Source organism: Mobula hypostoma, chromosome 20 (genome assembly GCF_963921235.1).
Source record: "Mobula hypostoma chromosome 20, sMobHyp1.1, whole genome shotgun sequence".
In the NCBI taxonomy this organism is placed as follows: Eukaryota; Metazoa; Chordata; class Chondrichthyes; order Myliobatiformes; family Myliobatidae; genus Mobula; species Mobula hypostoma.
In genome coordinates this window covers 21,233,739-21,254,100 of record NC_086116.1, presented here as the reverse complement: position 1 = coordinate 21,254,100, position 20,362 = coordinate 21,233,739, and the positions used below count along the sequence as shown (strand labels likewise).

At 40.3% G+C, this 20,362-nt stretch overlaps 2 protein-coding genes across 2 annotated transcripts in view; both read right to left on the bottom strand.

Annotated features, from left to right (window-relative positions):
* LOC134359596 (mucin-5AC-like) overlaps positions 1–5,754 on the bottom strand; it is a 35,729-nt gene extending 29,975 nt beyond the window's left edge. Inside the window, exons 1-2 of the mRNA XM_063073093.1 lie at positions 5,452–5,754; positions 4,145–5,414 (exon numbers count right to left, since the gene is read on the bottom strand). Of these exons, the coding sequence (XP_062929163.1) occupies positions 4,145–5,414; positions 5,452–5,754 (1,573 nt within the window). The remainder of the gene's footprint in view (positions 1–4,144; positions 5,415–5,451) is intronic.
* The window catches only part of LOC134359595 (mucin-19-like), a 65,689-nt gene continuing 51,077 nt past the window's right edge, over positions 5,751–20,362 (bottom strand). The window contains exons 18-30 of the mRNA XM_063073092.1: positions 19,674–19,920; positions 19,533–19,588; positions 19,323–19,423; positions 18,574–18,722; positions 18,346–18,484; positions 17,161–17,265; positions 16,857–17,048; positions 15,824–16,060; positions 14,896–15,052; positions 14,517–14,642; positions 12,436–12,574; positions 7,707–7,744; positions 5,751–6,136 (exon numbers count right to left, since the gene is read on the bottom strand). Of these exons, the coding sequence (XP_062929162.1) occupies positions 5,751–6,136; positions 7,707–7,744; positions 12,436–12,574; positions 14,517–14,642; positions 14,896–15,052; positions 15,824–16,060; positions 16,857–17,048; positions 17,161–17,265; positions 18,346–18,484; positions 18,574–18,722; positions 19,323–19,423; positions 19,533–19,588; positions 19,674–19,920 (2,072 nt within the window). The remainder of the gene's footprint in view (positions 6,137–7,706; positions 7,745–12,435; positions 12,575–14,516; positions 14,643–14,895; positions 15,053–15,823; positions 16,061–16,856; positions 17,049–17,160; positions 17,266–18,345; positions 18,485–18,573; positions 18,723–19,322; positions 19,424–19,532; positions 19,589–19,673; positions 19,921–20,362) is intronic.

Here is a 20,362-nt window from a genome sequence, read left to right as displayed (position 1 = left end):
ACATGTCTCTGCTTGGTGCAAAAAGCCAAAGATGTTATTGATGTGGCAAATCCTCCAATGATGCAAATGATTGTTGGTTCAAAGAAAAAGTCTGCTGAGTGTCACAGACAAGGTTGCATAGAGAGAATGTGCAAGGCAGGCAAAAAGCACAACCAAGTGAAAAGTCTCAAGCACAAAAAATGCATAAAGTTACCAAATGTAAAACAGAATCAGACATAATAAGAGTCTTATAACGGTGAACTGTCATGCCTAGAACTGCATAGTATTACTGAAGCAGATCACAAAATCATCTGGATCACAATAAGTGTGTCCAATGTAAAACTGAAAATGGAACTGGATAAAGGGTCAGCTTTGTCCATAATTCCAGAGGCTGACTACAACAGACTGTTTTCCAAGATACCATTAGAGAAGACCTCAGTGATGCTAATGACTTAGATAGGTGAACAAGTGTCTCCCAAAGGAAACTATAAGTAAATGTGAAGTATGGAGGCCAAACACAACAGTTGGAGCTTTACATATTGAAAAGTGGAGGGCCAGCACTTTTCAGATGTGAATGGTTGAGAAAAATCCAATTAGACTGGCACTCAATCAAAGCACTCAGTGTGGCATCAACAAACAATGGCCGCTCAGATGGTAGTGTTAACCAGAGATTGGCACAGATGCTTAATGTTAATGAGAAGGTGTTTGAGAAGGATATTGGTAAACTCAAAGGCATGAGGGCCAGAATTGAACTTGATGAAGTAGCAACAAGAAGATTCCACAAAGTGCATTCAGTGCCTTACACACTACGTCCTAAAGTCGAAGCTGAACTGCAGAGCTTGGAGGCATCTGGAATTCCCTCCAAGGTTGAGTGGAGTGATTGAGCCAAACGCATTTTCCCGGAGATCAAGAAAGTGAAGGCCGCAGCTGTTTGCATATGTGGGGATTTTTGAGGTGAGCATTAACCTGGTGCTGCGCACTGTGCAGTATTGCCTGTCACGAATAGAAGACACTTTTGAATCTTTGGCAAGTGGGAAGAGGTTTTCAAAGATTGACTTGTCACAAGCCTATCTACAAATGGAGAATGAGGAGTCAAGCAGGAAGTTCCTCACAAATAACACTCACAAGGAACTGTTCCAGTATAGTCATCTCGTCTTTGGCATCGCATCAGCTCCAGCAATTTGACGAAGAGCAATGCACCAAGTGCTGCAAGATATCCCAATATTATTTTGATGACATCATTGTGACTGGAAAATGATGATGAGCACTTTCAGACCTTGGAAAGTGCTTACAAGTCTGAGTGAGTATGGTCTGCGTGCAAAAAGGGAGAAATGTGAGTTTTTCACAATGCACTCTCATGGTGCTCGGTGGTCAGTGTCGGAGGGCTGGTCGGAGGCTCGAAGTTTTCGGATGGACTCAAGAGTCACCTGTGGTCGGGTGCTTCCAGGGTGTTGCATCAGCAAGTTTGCGGCGCTGGAAGCTCATGGCAGAGAGTTTTTCTTCCTTCTACCATCTGCGTGAGATGTTGGGACTTTCGAGAGACTTTGAGACTTTTTTTTTACCGTGTCCATGGTCTGTTCTTTATCAAATTACGGTACTGCTTTGTACTGTTGTAACTATATGTTATAGTTATGTGGTTTTTGTCAGTTTTTTTAGTCTTGGTTTGTCTTGTGTTTCTGTGATATCATTCTGGAGGAACATTGTATCATTTCTTAATGCATGCATTACTAAATGACAATAAAAGAGGACTGCGTGTCCTCATAATCTAATCTAATAACATTGTGGACATGTTATTTACATAAATCAAAAAACTTTACCTCTGACATCCCTCCTATACTTTCCTCCAATCACCTTAAATTTATGCCCCCTGGTATTAGCCACTTTTGCCTTGAGAAAACTTCACTAGCTATCTACTTGATCTATGCCTTTTATCAATTTGTACACCTCTATCAAGTCACCTCTCAACTTCTTTCACTCCAAAGAGAAAAGCCATCGTTCACTCAGTCTTTCCTAATAAATTATACTCTGTAATCCAGACAGCACCCTGGTAAATTTCTGCACCCTCTCTAGTGTCTCCACATCTTTCTTATAATGAAGTATCTAGACTGAACACATTCTTTCAATCAACACTTTATAGTGTGTGGTCCAATCAACATTTTATTGAGCTGTAACATTGCCTTGGGGCTTTTGAGATCAATCCCAGACTAATGAGGTCCAAACACAGTATACGCTTTCTTAGCTACCCTATCAACTGCACGGCATCTTGAGGCTTCTGGTGTTGTAAAATGAAAGCCCATCCCAAAAATGGTCTTTGACAACTTGTCAGCTCTCTAACAGTCTGGGATGCACAACTGTTGGCCATTAGCCAACATGATTCATCTTCAAATTTCATCTGAAGGACTCTAAAGTTTTCCTGTGCACTGCTATCTACTTCAGTCAAGTAACACTCAGTCTTACAAAGTGTTGTCCCAAAATGAGGCTCCTTGTCCAACCTGGACTAAGGTTACTTGTCCAGCCCCATGGCTGATTGTGATTACCTGACCTCTCAGGCATTTTAAAATCATCTTTTGGTCTAAGGATACACTAGCAAAACCAAGTCTTAAATGCCTTTGAGAAAGAAGAGACCTTTTGTTGTGAGCACTCCCTTAAGGTTTTGAGATGGGAAGTTAAAAAATTCAAATCTAGCAAAAGTGAAGGAACTGTGAGATATTTCCAAGTTAGTGTGCTGTGTGAACTGGAGGGGAACTGCAAATAGATGTGCTCGCTGCATACCAGGCATTGTTCTTTTGTTTTCTTAGGTTACAGAATCTGGCATGGTCATTGCCCAGGTCTTAGAGTGGACAACCTTTGCCCAGACCCTGCTGTGGATGGCCACTGCTCAGTCTCTGAAGCTGACTGTAATTTTTGCCCCCAAATTGGGACAACTGCAGATGTGGGAAATCTGAAATATAAAAAAACAATATATGCTGCTAACACTCAGCAGGGCAGGCAACATCTGTGTAAAGTGCAGATTCTATAACCTGAAGAGTTAGCTGTATCTGTTTATGCACTGCTTGGGGGTTGACTGAGACTATGTGGCCCCTGGAGTTGACTAAATTGCCTGGTGTCTTGAGCGAATAGACCATTAGGTTGCAAACTGGACAGTTGTATTTCACAAGAGAAATGAAGCTTCACAGTGGAACCCTGCTAGGTTTTGAGTCAATGCTCCCTCCAATTTGTAATAACCAGTGTGTGCAAGAATCTTATGCTGTGCAATTTTTTTGCCCAGTGACAACAAGAAGTGCTCAATAAATAATTTCTTCAATAAAATGGCATAAATAAACCAATTCTAAACTCTGCAAACAAATCATTGCAAGCTCCATGTTTTCAACTTTGTCCACATCAGAAACTGGAAAAGGAAATGTGATTGTGTACAACTGTGAAGTATACTTAAAATGCCAATGAGGTAGAGGGTGACAATGTTTTGTGCACAGTTTAAATTCCTTTGAGTGCTAGTAACAAAAGATGTGTGTGCACATATGCACATCTTAGAGGGAATATTGGTTTTGAGTCACTTTTATTCTCAAGTTTGAAGGCCATGCATTGAAACCACATTTGTGGCAAAGATGTAAGATGAAGTTGCCATCTTTACAAGATCATAAAATGTGACTTTACTTCTCAAGCGTATGTGAATGATTCCATACCTTTTCTTTAAGAAAAACAGATCAGTTAGTGGCCTGATAAATATTTATCCCTCTGCTAACATCTGAAAACACATGACTTATTCATATACCTTGCTGTCATTCATGGGATCCTGCTTCATTTTCCTACATGGATGACAGCATAGTATTTAATTGTCTCTAAAGAACATATTGTTTTCTCAGGTACTACTTTTAGGGACATCAGTTGATTTAACCATGCAGTTTATAAATTTGTTGGCACTTTTGACATTTAAATGGCATATAAGGTTAAACCACCCAAAGACATTTAGCTGTATGGATTCCTTACATACTGTTTGTGCTAGAGAGGTAAACATAAGTTAGAATGGACAAAGGAGGCTGTGAATATCATACTCTGTATCCATACCTGAAAGCATTAAAATGATTGGGAGAAACACCTGTGCCTTTCTGGATAGGCTTTGGAATCTTATCATTAAGTTTTCAAACAATATTATTTATCTACTTACCTGTGAATGTCGACATTTTGGTTGTTATGGTAGGAGGACTTGTGGCTGTTGACTCTTCAGTTGTTGTGGGAAGACTTGTGGCTGTTGACATCTTGGTTGTTGTGGTAGGAGGACTTGTGCCTGTTGACACTTCAGTTGTTGTGGGAAGACTTGTGGCTGTTGACGCTTCAGTTATTGTGGGAAGACTTATGGTTGTTGACATCTTGGTTGTTGTGGTAGGAGGACTTGTGGCTGTTGACGTCTTGGTTGTTGTGGTAGGAGGACTTGTGCCTGTTGACACTTCAGTTGTTGTGGGAAGACTTGTGGCTGTTGACGCTTCAGTTATTGTGGGAAGACTTATGGTTGTTGACATCTTGGTTGTTGTGGTAGGAGGACTTGTGGCTGTTGACGTCTTGGTTGTTTTGGTAGGAGGACTTGTGCCTGTTGACACTTCAGTTGTTGTGGGAAGACTTGTGGCTGTTGACGCTTCAGTTATTGTGGGAAGACTTATGGCTGTTGACATCTTGGTTGTTGTGGTAGGAGGACTTGTGGCTGTTGACGTCTTGGTTGTTGTGGTAGGAGGGCTTGTGGCTGTTGACGTCTTGGTTGTTGTGGTAGGAGGGCTTGTGCCTGTTGACACTTCAGTCGGTGTGGGAAGACTTGCGGCTATTGACTCTTCAGTTGTTGTGGGAAGACTTGTGACTGCTGACATCTTGGTTGTTGTAATAGGAGGACTTGTGGCTGTTGATGTCTTGGTTGTTGTGGTAGGAGGACTTGTGCCTGTTGACACTTCAGTTGTTGTGGGAAGACTTGCGGCTGTTGACGACTTGGTTGTTGTGGTAGGAGGACTTGTGGCTGTTGACGTCTTGGTTGTTGTGGTAGGAGGACTTGTGGCTGTTGACGTCTTGGTTGTTGTGGTAGGAGGACTTGTGGCTGTTGACGTCTTGGTTGTTGTGGTAGGAGGACTTGTGGCTGTTGACGTCTTGGTTGTTGTGGTAGGAGGACTTGTGGCTGTTGACGTCTTGGTTGTTGTGGTAGGAGGACTTGTGGCTGTTGATGTCTTGGTTGTTGTGGTAGGAGGACTTGTGCCTGTTGACACTTCAGTTGTTGTGGGAAGACTTGCGGCTGTTGACGTCTTGGTTGTTGTGGTAGGAGGACTTGTGGCTGTTGACGTCTTGGTTGTTGTGGTAGGAGGACTTGTGGCTGTTGATGTCTTGGTTGTTGTGGTAGGAGGACTTGTGGCTGTTGACGTCTTGGTTGTTGTGGTAGGAGGACTTGCGGCTGTTGACGACTTGGTTGTTGTGGTAGGAGGACTTGTGGCTGTTGACGTCTTGGTTGTTGTGGTAGGAGGACTTGTGGCTGTTGACGTCTTGGTTGTTGTGGTAGGAGGACTTGTGGCTGTTGATGTCTTGGTTGTTGTGGTAGGAGGACTTGTGGCTGTTGACTGTCAGTTGGTTGTTGTGGTAGGAGACTTGTGGCTGTTGACTCTTCAGTTGTTGTGGTGGAAGACTTGTGACTGTTGACGACTTGGTTGTTGTGGTAGGAGGACTTGTGGCTGTTGAGGGCTTGGTTGTTGTGGTAGGAGGACTTGTGTCTGTTGACACTTCAGTTGTTGTGGAAGGAAGACTCATGGCTGTTGACGTCTTGGTTGTTGTGGTAGGAGGACTTGTGGCTGTTGACGTCTTGGTTGTTGTGGTAGGAGGACTTGTGGCTGTTGATGTCTTGGTTGTTGTGGTAGGAGGACTTGTGGCTGTTGACACGTCTTGGTTGTTGTGGTAGGAGGACTTGTGGCTGTTGACGTCTTGGTTGTTGTGGTAGGAGGACTTGTGGCTGTTGATGTCTTGGTTGTTGTGGTAGGAGGACTTGTGCCTGTTGACACTTCAGTTGGTGTGGGAAGACTTGTGGCTGTTGACTCTTCAGTTGTTGTGGGAAGACTTGTGACTGTTGACGACTTGGTTGTTGTGGTAGGAGGACTTGTGGCTGTTGACACTTCCGTTGTTGTAGTAGGAATGTCTAAACAGCAACATGACAGTGATTTATAAGTAAAAGGAAACATCCTGAGTTTAATCTGTTACATTCTGCCATTCTCCGGCCAGTATCACCACCACCTATCTTGTTCAGTTTCTCTCAGTCATTAGTCTACATGAGACATTGTTCTATCCATCCATTACTTAAAAATTGTTTGTTTCTAACTCTACCTGGTCCTTATGCAAGTTTAGTAGATCAAGTAGCATCTTATTCTCTTTCCACAGATGCTATCTGATCAATGAGTATTTTCAACATTTCCTGTTGTTAACCTGCATTTAGAAACTTGGATTGAATTACTGAAATTTTGAAAATGTTAAGGGTGAGTATTAAAGAACACCAGCAACAATATTGTGGATAAGACTGAACGCTACCTAAAATAGGATTACATAAGGGACAAATATTGATCTTAAATTATTTGACATTCTAATAGGACAAGGGCAGGCTATGTTTCATCAGAATCTTGAGATATAAAATAGCATTTGTTAATTAAAGCTATAGTGTTAGATTTTGATTGAGAATGAGTGTTTTATTTAGTTCTTTATATTTATTTTCATGTACTTATTTAGAGATACAGCACAGTAACAGGCCCTTCTGGACTAATGAGACTGTGCTGCCCTATTAGCCTTATAATGTGACCAATTAGCCTACTAACCCGAACGCCTTTGGAATGTGGGAGGAAACCCATGCAGTCATGGGGTTATGTCATTAAGCAATTTAAGACCATCAACTCTGTATCTCTTTTGCAAATGCTCTGTCATGCTGAGCAGCTGTAGTGGATTGCCAGATGATAATGATGAAGTTGGTAAACATACTGGACAATGGCTAATGCAGGTATTTATGAACTCCTGGGCTTAATCAATGCGACAGGTTCACCCAAACAGCTTAAGTGCTGAAACTGTTGCCACACCTAATTTCATCCATATTTATAGTATGAACATTCTTGACTTTTGTTCTGAATGATGCTGCTTGTTTTTATCGTTTGCACGATTTGCGTATTTCCTTTCTCTTTCCGTGCTTTGGGCATAGTTTTTGTTTTCAAGTTAGGTTCTTTTGAGTTTCTTGTTTTGTGGCTGCTTGGAAGTGGATGAATCTCAAGGTTGTATTATTTATACGTACATAATAATAAATGTACTTAGAACTTTGACTTTTCCTACTTTTTGATACCAAGGCAAATCTACACAATTCATCTGAGAAAACTGAAATTGTCTCACTAATAATCCCAATCAAAATTGAGGATTCTTGGTATAAGCACATGCAAGCAGGTCCAGCAATATTTTCTTTCCCATAGTTGGAGCATGCCATGATGTTTCAATTTGAGTAATCTAACGTGGCTGCTTTTGTGACCAATTAGTTGTTTATTCTTTGTGTAAATCTATTGAATCAGCAACGGTTACACCTTACAGTCTGTGTTGATTGACAGATTGCCATTTATCTTAACCATACACAGATTGTTAACATTGCAGAGGGATTAAGTACATAAAAGGCTTATACTAAATTAACGGCTCAAAAGAGAATACTATCATTCAATCACTCATTCATATTTTTCTATAATTACCTGTACAGATCATCTTTCCTTCAATGCAGGTACTGGAACTGAAAAAAATAAGTGTCATGACTTCAGCCTCAACAAATAATCAGAATAATTACTTAGATGCTAAAATATTTCCTTAGTGATGAGTTTGTTTTGATTGTTTCCAATTGAGAAAGTCTCTTGGAGGAAAGTACAAGGTCTCACAACTGAGTTTTATTCGAGAAGATAAGTACTTTCAGACAAATCTAAGTAACAATAAAAAAAAACTTGACTATTCCTTGACTGGAACTTCTTCTTCTGTCCAATATATATTTTATATACATATTAGATGAAAGCCTGAAAAGCTCCAAGTAACACTTTAACTCTTTGTGAGCTGGCAGTATGTAAGGTGTCAAGGTGTCTGTACAAGTTAAACACTGTATGATTGCTTATGTCTAACATTTGCTCTTAGCACTTGGAGTCTTCTTTGGCATCAGGCACAGTGGCATCAAAATGTCTGTCAATGTACAGGAGTTGTTTGAATGAAAGAAACCATTCTCATGAGAACAAAAGATCAAATAATTTGTCTGTCTCTGCGTGTCTTGCTATGCTTGTGATTGAACCCCTACATACTGAGGCACTTTTCGCTCAGTTCTTGGGACTTCACCCAAACCGAGCGATCGTAATTGGTGCCTAGGACGTACTCAGGGTGATTTCACAACTTGGAATTCAGACAACAGTGGCAATCAGCAGTCGAGTGGAGACTAAGAATCGTGAGCCCTGAAACCTTTGTGGAAATCTTTCTGCCTTGCTATGCAGTATCTTGTTCGATTTATTTGTGCTTTCTGTTTCATGACAATAAATTAGGCTTGTTAATTTGTTGTGCTTGCATGCTTTTAACCACATCTCTTGGACACTCAAATTAGTTTGGGTCTTTTGGATCAACCAGGCCTATATACCTTTGGCACTGCGAGCAGGGTCCAGCAAAATGTGGTGGTAACAAGCAAGTCGAGCTATAGTGTAGCCTAGACTTATCAGGACCCCAGATGGACAGATAACTCTGAAGGTTTTGGGTCACTTTCTAATGATCTGTGTAAAGAGTTCCTCCCTGGTGTTGGGAGAAGGCATTTGCTGAATTGTCTGATGTTAAGTTTCCGCCTGCAATGCTTTTAAGCATTTAGCTTTTCCCTTTAAGAGGGATTCTCTACCTCAAGTGTGGTGGTTTTTTATAACTGCGATGCGACAGTCAAATACTGAGAGAGCCCAACAGTCTGAGGAAATTTCGCCACTGCAGCGCAAGTTCGACTCTTTGAGTCCTCAGAACACTATTTTAAACGAAATGGCACCTGCAGCGCAAGAACGCGCTGAGCATTAGACAAGTTGCTATGGCGAATGTGATGCAGATACTGCATGTGGCGCAGTTGTATGAAAGTGGATCCCGCAAAGGTCCGATCTATGCTCCTGCAGGATCCGGATACCTGGGATGAGGATATCTGGAATGAGGATGATTTGGGTGGGGACAAGAACAATGTAATTGAAGCCGCGCTCCATCAAATGTATAAGAGTTAGAGGAACACCGGAATGCTGATGAACAAACTCAAAGCTGCTGCGGCTGCCTCTACTGCCACTGAGAACACTATCCGTAACTACATCACCACCAAATTGCAGGCTGAACAAAGCTGATTCGCCCACCTCTCTACTGTTCTTTATCAATTCGATTTATTAATGATGGACCCATTGGTCTTGACTGAATTGTGGGTTGGTCAGGTTGACAGAGCTGAACGCTCTCTGTGGACAATGGTAATATGGGCTGATCCTGCTCGCTATCTTGCTGCTTTGGATTAGGACGCGTCTCCTTGTTCCTGGACCCCCCCCCCCCACCACCCCGAGGCTATTGCAGACTGTTGCAGACACTAGCAGACTATTGGCCCCATTTGAAGGGTCAGATATAGATCAGGAACTGGTGAAGGTTAAGTTTGCTTTTATATCCCGGAATGGCTGTGTCTCAGCAGTGGGTATCAATGGTTCCTCTTCCCGTTTTAGTAGGAAGGAAATGGTTCTGTCTCTGCTAAAGGGAAAAAAATGACGGTGTACCTACTGCCGTTCTTTATGTGTTATTCTGTGAGCATTGTGGGTTGCATTTGATAGCCCAGACAAAGGGACTGATCACCCTTCGGTGGCCCCTACATCGGATTGGGACTGATAGTTATGCTGTTATTGATTTGGCTAAGGCTGCCTTCTCCATCTCTATTGCCGAGCCATATCAGTTTGCTTTTAGATGGAATGTCCTTCAGTTCACCTATACATGGCTTCCACAGGGACATGTCCATAGTCCGACTACTTCCCATAGTGTGGTGGTACAGGATCTGTGTGTAGCTCGCTATATCGATGATGTGCTATTGCGGGGATCCTCTGAAGAGGAGGTTTCCAAAACCTTTAACACTTTGATCGCAACCCACTTGCTTGGTGGATCCATGAATCTTCTGGTTATTTGGGGGTACAGGATGCTATGGAGTGGTCTAGGCCATAAGGATTATTCTTCCCACTGATATAGCTTGTACTGTGGTCGGGAATTGTGGACTATGTTTAGAAACTAAGGACTAACTGCTTTTAAAATGGCCCTTGGCTGCTATTTGCTGTGGGCGTGCTCCTGTTCAGATTCGACAGATAGATTACATTGGTCCCCTGCCTTTACTGAAGCGATGCTAGTACATTCTCACTATGGTGGAGTCTTACTCTGATTTTTTTTATGGCAATCCCTACTGTTAAAGCTAATCAGTGTGGTACCCTTCAGGGATTAGAACATCTCATTTCTGTACCCTTGAAATAATGGTTCACTCTTTAGGCCTTCCAGGGTGCAAGATAGGGCTGTTTCTAATGGTGTATCTGGATCCTCCATGTCCCCTACTATCCTCAGGCCAATGGTCTGATTGAATGAATGAATGAATGGCCTATTAAAAATAGCAAGTTTGTTTACTTACTCCTGCCCATACCTGGTCTGGATGGTTACCTGTCCTTCCCCCGTGCTTTGTATAATTTGAACAATCACCCCTTGAAGGTACTCCCCTTTTGTTAATGACAGGACAATTTATTCCTTTTGTTCCTGATGGCACAACTGAACGAGCTGATAAAAGAGCTGATTCAGTTCTCCCGGAGGGAGTACAGTGTTTGTGACATACTCGTCATCCGCTCCAGTGGAGGGTGAAATTATTGCTGACAGACAAGGAAATGCTTAGTGGATGATGGTACGAGGACAGACCCAACCAGTGTGTGTGGATAAGGTCAAATTGACTCAGAGGGAATGAAAACATTTTTAACTATCCCTCGGCTTCTGTTTTTAAAGGTTCCTGCTGGAATGTTGCTTTGTTCTGTTTTAATGCTTGTCTTGTGTTTTGTTGGATATTAGGCTTCTGTTGAGGGGAGTTGACAAGCCACTGATAACCTTGTGATTTGTGAAAACAGTATTATTGTTTCATGAAAAATGTATATTATGTGATTATGCACTAATTGTGTTAATTGAGGGCCTACAGTTGTAATCTAACTCTTGCATCCCTGATCACAATGTGGTGTTTGTAAATCTTATTCATTCTGTTTTAATTGTCAACAGGAAGTTGTTAACGCCCCTTGAGGATGAGGACATATATTTTAATGTGAATATTACAGTTATTAATTGGATCTACATAATTGATAATTATGATAATATTAGTTTTCAATCATCCAAGGGATATTAGTATGTATTCTTCGTTTTAAGCAGAATGTCTATTCAGACATTCAAAGGGGCGGAATGTATTGTGGCGTTGTAAATTTGATCAAATATTGGATAAAGTCTGAAAAGCTCCAACTGACACTTTGATTCTTTGTGAACTGGCAGTATGTAAGGTGTCAAGGTGTCTGTACAAGTTAAACACAGTAGGATGGTTTATGTCTAACGTTTGCTGATAGCTCTTGGAGTCTTCTCTGGCATCAGGTACAGTGGCATAAAAATGTCTGTTGATGAGCACATGGGTTGTTTGAATGAAAGAAACCATGCTGAGTTAGTGGCATGAGGACAAAAGACCAAATAGTTTGCCTGTATCAGTGTGTCTTGCTATGCTTGTGGATTGAACCCCTGTTTATTGAGGAACCTTTCATTCAGTTCTTGGGGCTTCACCTAGACTGAGGGATTGTGAACAGTGTCTAAGATGGACCCAGAATCTGGAGTTCCCCTGATAAATGCGACAATCAATGACAAATGATGACCAAGAATAATGAGCCCTTAAATCTTTGTATGGCTTATTTGTGCTCTCTATATTTTTAAGTTACTTTGTTGTGCTTGTAAACTTATTCTCACAACTCCTAGACACAGAAATTAGTTTAGGTCTTTTGGGTCTGATCAACTCAGACCACTGTATACTGCCATTTTAACTTCAAGTTGAAGTCTATTGTGATTCAACCATACACATGAATACAGCTGAAAGAAACAACGTTCTTCAGGGAGCAAGCTGCAAAACACAGTACATATATCAATACAAATGAGACTTCTGTATGAAGCCTCATTTTAAAGGTGCCTCATGTAATCATGTTAGTACATAAAAAGCACATGATAAATTATTTCTCTTAGCAAGAGCAATTGGTAGATTACTTCCCTGACTTTTCACTTCATGAAGTTTGGCATCTTAATGTATCAAACATCATCTTCCTATTTAGTTAAGTCTCTATTACAGTTCCAAAATTGTATTATGCTACAAATAAATACTAACTTATTCCTGAAAAATATCATGAAGTGAATTCTTACCAATTTCTGCAGTCATTTCTTTCTTCACCAGGTTCCAATATTTCCCCATTATAATAACAAGTACAATCAGACAACTTCACACACTTCATTTTGTTTTCATCCAGGTAAGGACGAGCCTCAGGGCATTGTGCATAACACCCTATATTTAATAGAAAGTAACAAGATCTATATGATCCGCTAATTCCCATGTTACATTCTCCCAAATGAATTCTATTAGAAAGCAAATGAAAACTTGCAAATCCAAGAAGCTTGAAACAAATTTAAGAATAATGTGGGAAATGAGCGGTGAGGCCTTTTCTCTGTCAGATTCAGCTTGCTTGGGTGTACCAGGGGTTCCTAACTTAGGATCCACGGACCCCTTGCTTAATTGTATTAGTTTATGGCATAAAAAATGGTTGGGAACCCCTGCCTGTACCTTTTTTGCTTTATATTTTTATGTTTTAATTATAACTATCAATTACATGGAAAATAGTGTTAAATTATATTAAATACAAACATTTAAATAAATCAAATAAGTCTGGAGGGAGGAGAAGATGGTGGCGAAACACAGCGCGTGCAGCCGTTCTGAATGATATCGTATGTGTTAACTAGGATGCCGTGCACAATCCTGATTTGATGGAGACAGCTGTGAGAAGCACGGAGGAACACCTGGAGAAACTTCTGAAATGCCCGCTTCACTGCTGCTGCTACTGTGCGATCGAGAATCTCTGGAGGAGAAGGCCCCAGATCCTCAGCTTTGCCTATTGCCTGTTGCCGGGGCCGGGGTCGAAGCGCTCGGCAGAGATGGTGCTCAGTGCTTGGCGTTGGAGAGCTGGTCGGAGGCTCAGAGTTTTTGGATGGACTTGGAGTCGGACTGTGGTCGGATGCTTCCAGGATGCTGCATCGGCAAGTTTGCGGCGCTGGAGGTTCACCATCTGCGTGAGATGATGGGACTTTCGAGAGACTCTGAGACTTTTTCCCATGCCCATGGTCTGTTCTTAATCAAATTACGGTATTGCTTTGCACAGTTGTAACTATATGTTATAATCATGTGGCTTTTGTCAGTTTTTCAGTCGGTTTGTCATGTGTTTCTGTGATATCATTCTGGAGAAACATTGTATCATTTCTTAATGCATGCATTACTAAATGACAATAAAAGAGGACTGTGTGTCCTCATAATCTAATTTAATCTAATCTAAATCAATTCTCTGCCTGTTATCTCTGCTGTCTATGGGAGCCTGCCGTCTAAATAGACTGCTGTTCCTATGCTACATAAATAACTCTTGCTTAGAAGTATCTTCTTGGCTGTGACCGTACATATACACATCCTGAGAGTGTGAAACATGTAAGTTAAATGCTCCTACTGGATGCCATAAATGATATTTTTAAAGTTTGATTCTTTCAGAAATATTTTCATACTTTGTTTTTGTAGCACCATTACAATACAGTATTTAGACAGTGTTTCATACTATGCACAATGATGTGAACTGTTTAATCTGTGCCATTGACAGGTATTAAATATGACTAACCCCCTTTGAAAAGATCACAGTTGATTACAGTACTGTGCAAAATTTCTTAGGCACTCTAGCTATATTTAGGTGCTTAAGATTTTTACACATTACGTTGTATTTACATTTACACATTTATCACATTGTAATTTAAAAACCACTACTTCTAACCAAGTAAGTTGCTCAAAGATCAGATCTGTACATCCTGCTGTTTAGCTATGTACTCGGCTGCTTTTAATTTAGTTCACTGTCACTGATCTTTAGGTAGCTACAATTGTTTGTTGAGTGGTTGTTTTAATATTCAGCTGTCTATGTGCTGGAACGATTCTATTCTGCAAGGTAGTTAATTGCACCAAGCAAGATGCACTGCTCCGCAGACAAGCCAAGATTTGTCTTAGTATTCAGGAGTGTACGCAGCCTGATGGTCCCTTGAATGTGTCACACCATTCAAAAAGTTGGTTTGATCTTGGCTTCAACTCTGCATTCTTTCCTGAATCTCTCATATCCTCTGTGTTTTAAGAAATGCATCCTCTCAGCTGGAATACAGTTACGATTCAACAATGAACAACAAATAAATTAGAATTTATATACAACCTTCAAGAACTGCTGAAAACTTCTTTCTAATTTCATGGTCGGAGCACGTTCTTGCCGTTAAATTTCCACATGGTCTATAGTGCCAGCTGCATTCACCAGGAGTGTTATAATAGTCGCAGTACACAGCTGCAATATAAGGTACTGTCTGGTTAATGTTTTATTACTAGTAATTAATTCAAGTATAAAAGTAACCATCTAATCAAGTCGTATAATAAAACCATTCAGCTTTTTAAAACTGAATCAGATGACAATTATAATTGATTACTTTAAGATAATCTATTTTATAAAAAACTCGTCTGATGCATTCACTTGCTGTTAATATTGTTATTAAGAAATGTGAAAAGATGTCCCTTCTATTATTGAAGCGCTTTTGACTTACGGCATCGATCAGGCGTTCTCCAGTCAACACACACACCCGCCTTATTACAAGCCTCTGCATATACTGCGACAGCAGTACAGAATCCCAGGTATTTTCCTTCCAAATCACAAGCACAAGCCTCCTCAACACAAGCTTCGTAATATGGAGCTGGGTCAACCTGAACAGGTAAATAAACATAAGAATTGTAAAGTTGAACACAACTGTGAGATAAAATTCAAAGGAATGCTTTTTAAAATCTTTTTTGTTAGAGGACGATACAAGTAAACATGGCTAATATTATTTGTGTAGTGCCAGTTTGATTTCATTGGTAGTTGCCTTGACTCTAAATGAGTTAAAGTTAGAAATTAATCCAGTCTCTTGGGTGCATAGTTAGGCAGAAGTTCCAGTGCAGTGTGGTGGGAAGGTATGGGGATTATGTATTGGGGCATGGGAGGGAGGAGATGTTTGCTTGCATTGGGTAGTGGGTAGATATGCATGTGTGGTGAAGTGGTGCTGCTATACTGCTGCAAAACTAGCCCTCTAACTAGTCCGAGCTGATGCTCAGACTCTTTCTTCTGTTTTGAGAGAAGATAAACCACCCACTGACATTATTTGGGAAAAATGAAGATTGTCTTGTAATGCCAGCTAATAATTATCTTTCGAGCAACATCATTAAAGAAAATGGAATTCTTCGCAGTTCCTGTTTAATCATAAGCATATATAACAAAATTATTTCCCTATATTCAAACATGATCTATAGTACAAGAGTACTTCACGATATTACAATACTTTAAAGATGTTCTGAGACTGTGAAATGATTTATAGTGATGCTTCTTTTCTTCCCCTTCTTAAGTTCCAGCTTTCAAGCTTTGTGAGCATATTTGAATTAATGTTTGAGATCATTTCGAATCCCCATCTCAAATAAAGCAAATTTTTTCAGCAGACGTACCTTGCTGTGGCATGATTGAAACATGTCGTATTTAATTATGTCACACTTCCTTAATGACCATGCTAAACAATATGGATTTCTCTCACATGGCGATGTTTGAATGACTGTATCTGAGCATGTCATGGACTTCCAACTGTTTCCAAAAACCACCGCGTTAGACACCAAGGAATTCCCCTTTGTTGTCATATCATCTGAGACATCATCGTTGAAGTTCCCACATAGACCACACACTCTATTCTTTAATAGAAATATGAAGTTAAGAAAATAAATGCTGTGAATTATCATTTTCACATTTATATCTGTTTAATAATACAGATGATCCATTGTAGGCATTTATTTATGGTTTGTACCTAGTGTTCATTTGGCAAGTGTAATTGAGAAAGTTTGTACCAACAATGACTTGGCAAGTATATTGTTGGAAGTTCTTGATCATTGTAGCTGTGTTAAATATCCTGAGTGAAATACAGTCTTTTGAGGATCTTGAAGATCAGAGCATTATAGCATTTTTATTTCAGAATCAAATTATTGGAATTTCCTGCCTCTCACGGTGCTGCATATAAAATGTATTTCATAATTCTCAAAGACATTTTTTGATTGTTTCTATTAATTAATTAATTGATTGATTCATCCATTTAGAAACGGGGTGGAGTAGGCCCTCCTGGCCTTTCAAGCCATGCTGCCCTGATTTAATCCTAGCCTAATCACGGGACAATTTACAATGACCAAATTAACCTATTAACCAGTAGTCTTTGGACTGTGGGAGGAAACCAGAACACCTGGAGTAAACCCTTGTGGTCACGAGGAGAATGTATGAACTCTTTTAGACAGCAGTGGGAATTGATCCTGGGTTGCTGGTACTATAAAGCATTGTGCTAACCACTACACTACCCATGCTGTTTTGAAGTATAATCCCGAGCAAGAAACTTATAATAAAACCCTTTGGTAGCTTAGCAACTCTTTTTTTTTTAAGTGTGTTTCTTGTTACGATACTCAAGAATAAAGAAGAATATTTTAGTTTTCAATTCATACTTACTTTCCATCTCGAGTCCAGTGTGATTGAAAGTCTTGTGCTTTTATCCCATATCACTGTGATCCCATTAGAAAAGGCAAGGATCAAATAGAGTCCAACAGTATGAAGTGAATAAGAATTCGCTGTGCACTGGGTTTGATTCATAAATTTCTCAGTTGTCGCCACTCGGTTATCAGTTAGAATAATTTCCTTACCCTGTACAAACAGAATAAAATATTGGAGTCCAGGGATATATGTTTCTTGCCAAAATATTGTAAGAACATTCCAATGCAGAAAATATATGATGGAAGTTAAAAAGAAATAACACCTCAAGTAAGATTCTGATGTTTCTCGAGCATGTCATTCCTCTTTCACAGCAGGGAATAGTCTCTGTGAGAATTTGGAGAGTGCCTTCTTGACGATTACATTGGTCCTAAGAGTAAAGTAATAAATCCAGAACAGGAATTATAAACCTTCAAGAGGACTACAACCTTGTTGTGGTTTGGTGGCTTGTCTTCCTCGATGACCCAAAGAGTTATGCTGGCTGGAGTCAGGGCTTCATGCTTTGGCTCTTGGTAGGGCTACCCATGCCAAGCAGGTCAAAGAATAGAGTTCAGATTAAGAGCTGTCCACCGGTCCTCCAGGTTCGAGGGTTCAGCTCAGGGCTAACAACGCCAATTGGATAACAAAACTGTTACACAAACAGCAATGAAGAATCCTTCTACATCTGGGCGCAACAGTATTCTGAGTCTCCACACAGGACTTGCATGACTGACAGTAGCGAAAATATTGAAGGAAGCCCTGAACAATGCCAGAGGTGGAGGAACTTCATTTCTGCCTTAAACACCAGCAGCGTCACAGGCAATAAGTAGGTAGGTAGGAATTATAAAGCAAGGCTTTGATTGCACTAAGACAAATAATGTTTGCATTTGGATCTCCAGCATAAAGTCCTGTGACACACAGCATCTTGTGAAACTATGTTCATGGGTCATAAGAGCCTATTAACTGCCTCTAAGTGCAGCCATCAGAAGTGGATATAGCATAAGTTACTTATCACCAATAATAATTATTTTTTTTGTATAAATATTCAGTTCAAAGTTTATACTAGCAACGAATCAACCTTAGCACAGCTATTGCTTTACTTTCCCCAGGAAACTTGTCTCTTAATTTCTTTTTCATGTTTCCTTATACAACAGGAATATTGCTTTGCCACTGTGAGTTTACATTTTCTACTTTGTACCTTGGCTTGTATGGTAATTTTAGTGAAGGATAAATAAATGAAGTGCACATGTCATATGCAGTGTGACCTCATTAGAGTAGGTCACAGATCACCAGGAGTATTTTCTGCTCTCTGAGCTCCAAAAGTTTTAACTTATTCTGCATCCCCATTATTAGTCCATCAAGGAAATCATAGAAACTGAACTGAGTTTGATGATGTTCTCTCATTTGGTACTGATGTGTATTAAGCCATACCTGTTATGAATTATGGAAATAGCATATGAAGCTTATGTACCTCAACAAAAATATATTCACAATTTCCATCGTAGACATATCTTTTCCCATCGAAGGTTATATAGTGGCCATCACCATAAACTTCGCAAGTCTTTGGGCATATTTTATTGGTACAGCTCCACAAGCCTCCCTGGCATGTGCTGCAATATGAAGAGTGCAGAGCCATGGTGAGTGCATTCAGAAGATCACATGGTTTTCAGTATTTCTGCTGATGTTTATGTAATCTTACCATTTATTGCAGTCCTTTTGAATAATTTTTCCGGTAGTATAAGGTTCACCATGATAAAAACAAGGGCAATTTTCAGGTGGAATGCAGTTTTCATTGTCATCCTCTACAAGACCATGGGGGCAGGCACACTCAGGGACACATGAACTCTTCTGTTATAACAGATTAAAATGAGTGATTGGTTGGAGGTATTTTCATCGAGACAGTGGCTAATAGAATTTTACTACATTGATGTACCGCATCATGTTTGGCTCACAGAGCTTCTAGCTATAAGCTTCTCTGAATCAAGAAGCTGCAAGGCATCAGGACAATAATTTTGCTTTAAAATAGTAATTTATGTAATTGTGATAACGAATGTGAAACATTCTGCATAATCATTCATTTCACTGTTCCATACACTTAGTAGGTTCAGTTCTGTTCAAGCTCACAGGACTATCCCTTTGATAAACAGATCTTAACTCGCGTCATAGCATAGAGATCTTGAGGTGCGGCTTGGTGGGTGGCAGATGCTTCCCAGGGGTCATCGGGTGGGCACCCCCCTTCTTAGATGTTTCGTCAATTTAAGCTCACTACATCTCCTTGGGGCTCAACAGTGCGACCCAGCATCCCAGGTGCACCCTCCCTTCATATCTGGCCACCCGTGGGTCATTTTAGGACCCGGCTGCCATCACTCCTCTTCATCCATAACCAGTGGCTGCTTCGCTTGGCTGTCTCCGAGAGTTCTCTTAACTACAAATGTGAAAGTCACTTACGCATGGAATGCTTAGAGTTCGACATGTCTTTTTACACAAGCTTTCAGATGAAGGAGCTGTTCCATTTGTACAGTCAAACATTACTTTGCCACCCTGGCATCCTAAAGAAAATATTGGTCAAAAAGAACCCGATAAATGGTTTTCCACTAATTTAGTATTTTATACAATTTGTGCACCAGTGGAGTAGATAGATGATGTAACATTAGTTACCTGGAGGTTCTGGGTCAGGCATCTTCAAGCAATGAAGACGTCCATTTTGGCAAATGCTACATATAAAATGAAAGTTGAATTATGGTTCAGCTGTATTTAATAGTTCTTTTCCATAATGTTAAATAATTAGAAGATACTTACCAGAGGATCCCATTCTTCCTAACACTCTGACCCCTTTCTATAAGCCGTCCTTCATAATAGCACAAGCAGTTCGACTGGTCCACACAGAATCCATGTTCATCCAAATACTTCTTTTCAGAACAACCACATCCAAAAACTGGAACATCTTTAATTTTGCAGGTATAATCATTCTCTGATAGTGACCTGCAGGTCCGGTTACAAGCTCTCATGTCATCCTGGTAGACCTGAGAGTTACTGCATGATATATCTAGAACCAGAAAATAATTAAGTAAACATCAAGCTAAATATCATTCAAAAGAGCAATGGTATTTGCATGTTGTATGCTTTGACTTCAAAACGTTATGACCTTTGATGCCAAATTATCCCATTGCACTCGAATTCTCCACTATGTTGTTTTTTACAGTTGTAATAAGACATTTATGAAGCTTTACAAGTATAGTTGAATTTGACAATTTGCGTAAACACAGTTGTAGATGCAATGAAGGTTGATGGTGCTGTCAATAGTGTAGCAGGTTGTCATAGGTTACAATGGATCATTGACAGGATGCAGAGCTGGGCTGAGAAGTGGCAGATGGAGTTCAATCCAGAACAGATTGAAGTGATTCATTTTGGAAGCCAAACATGAAGGCAGAATAGAGGGTCCTTAGCAGGCTTCTTAGCAGTGGGTAGGACAGAGGGATCTTTGGGTC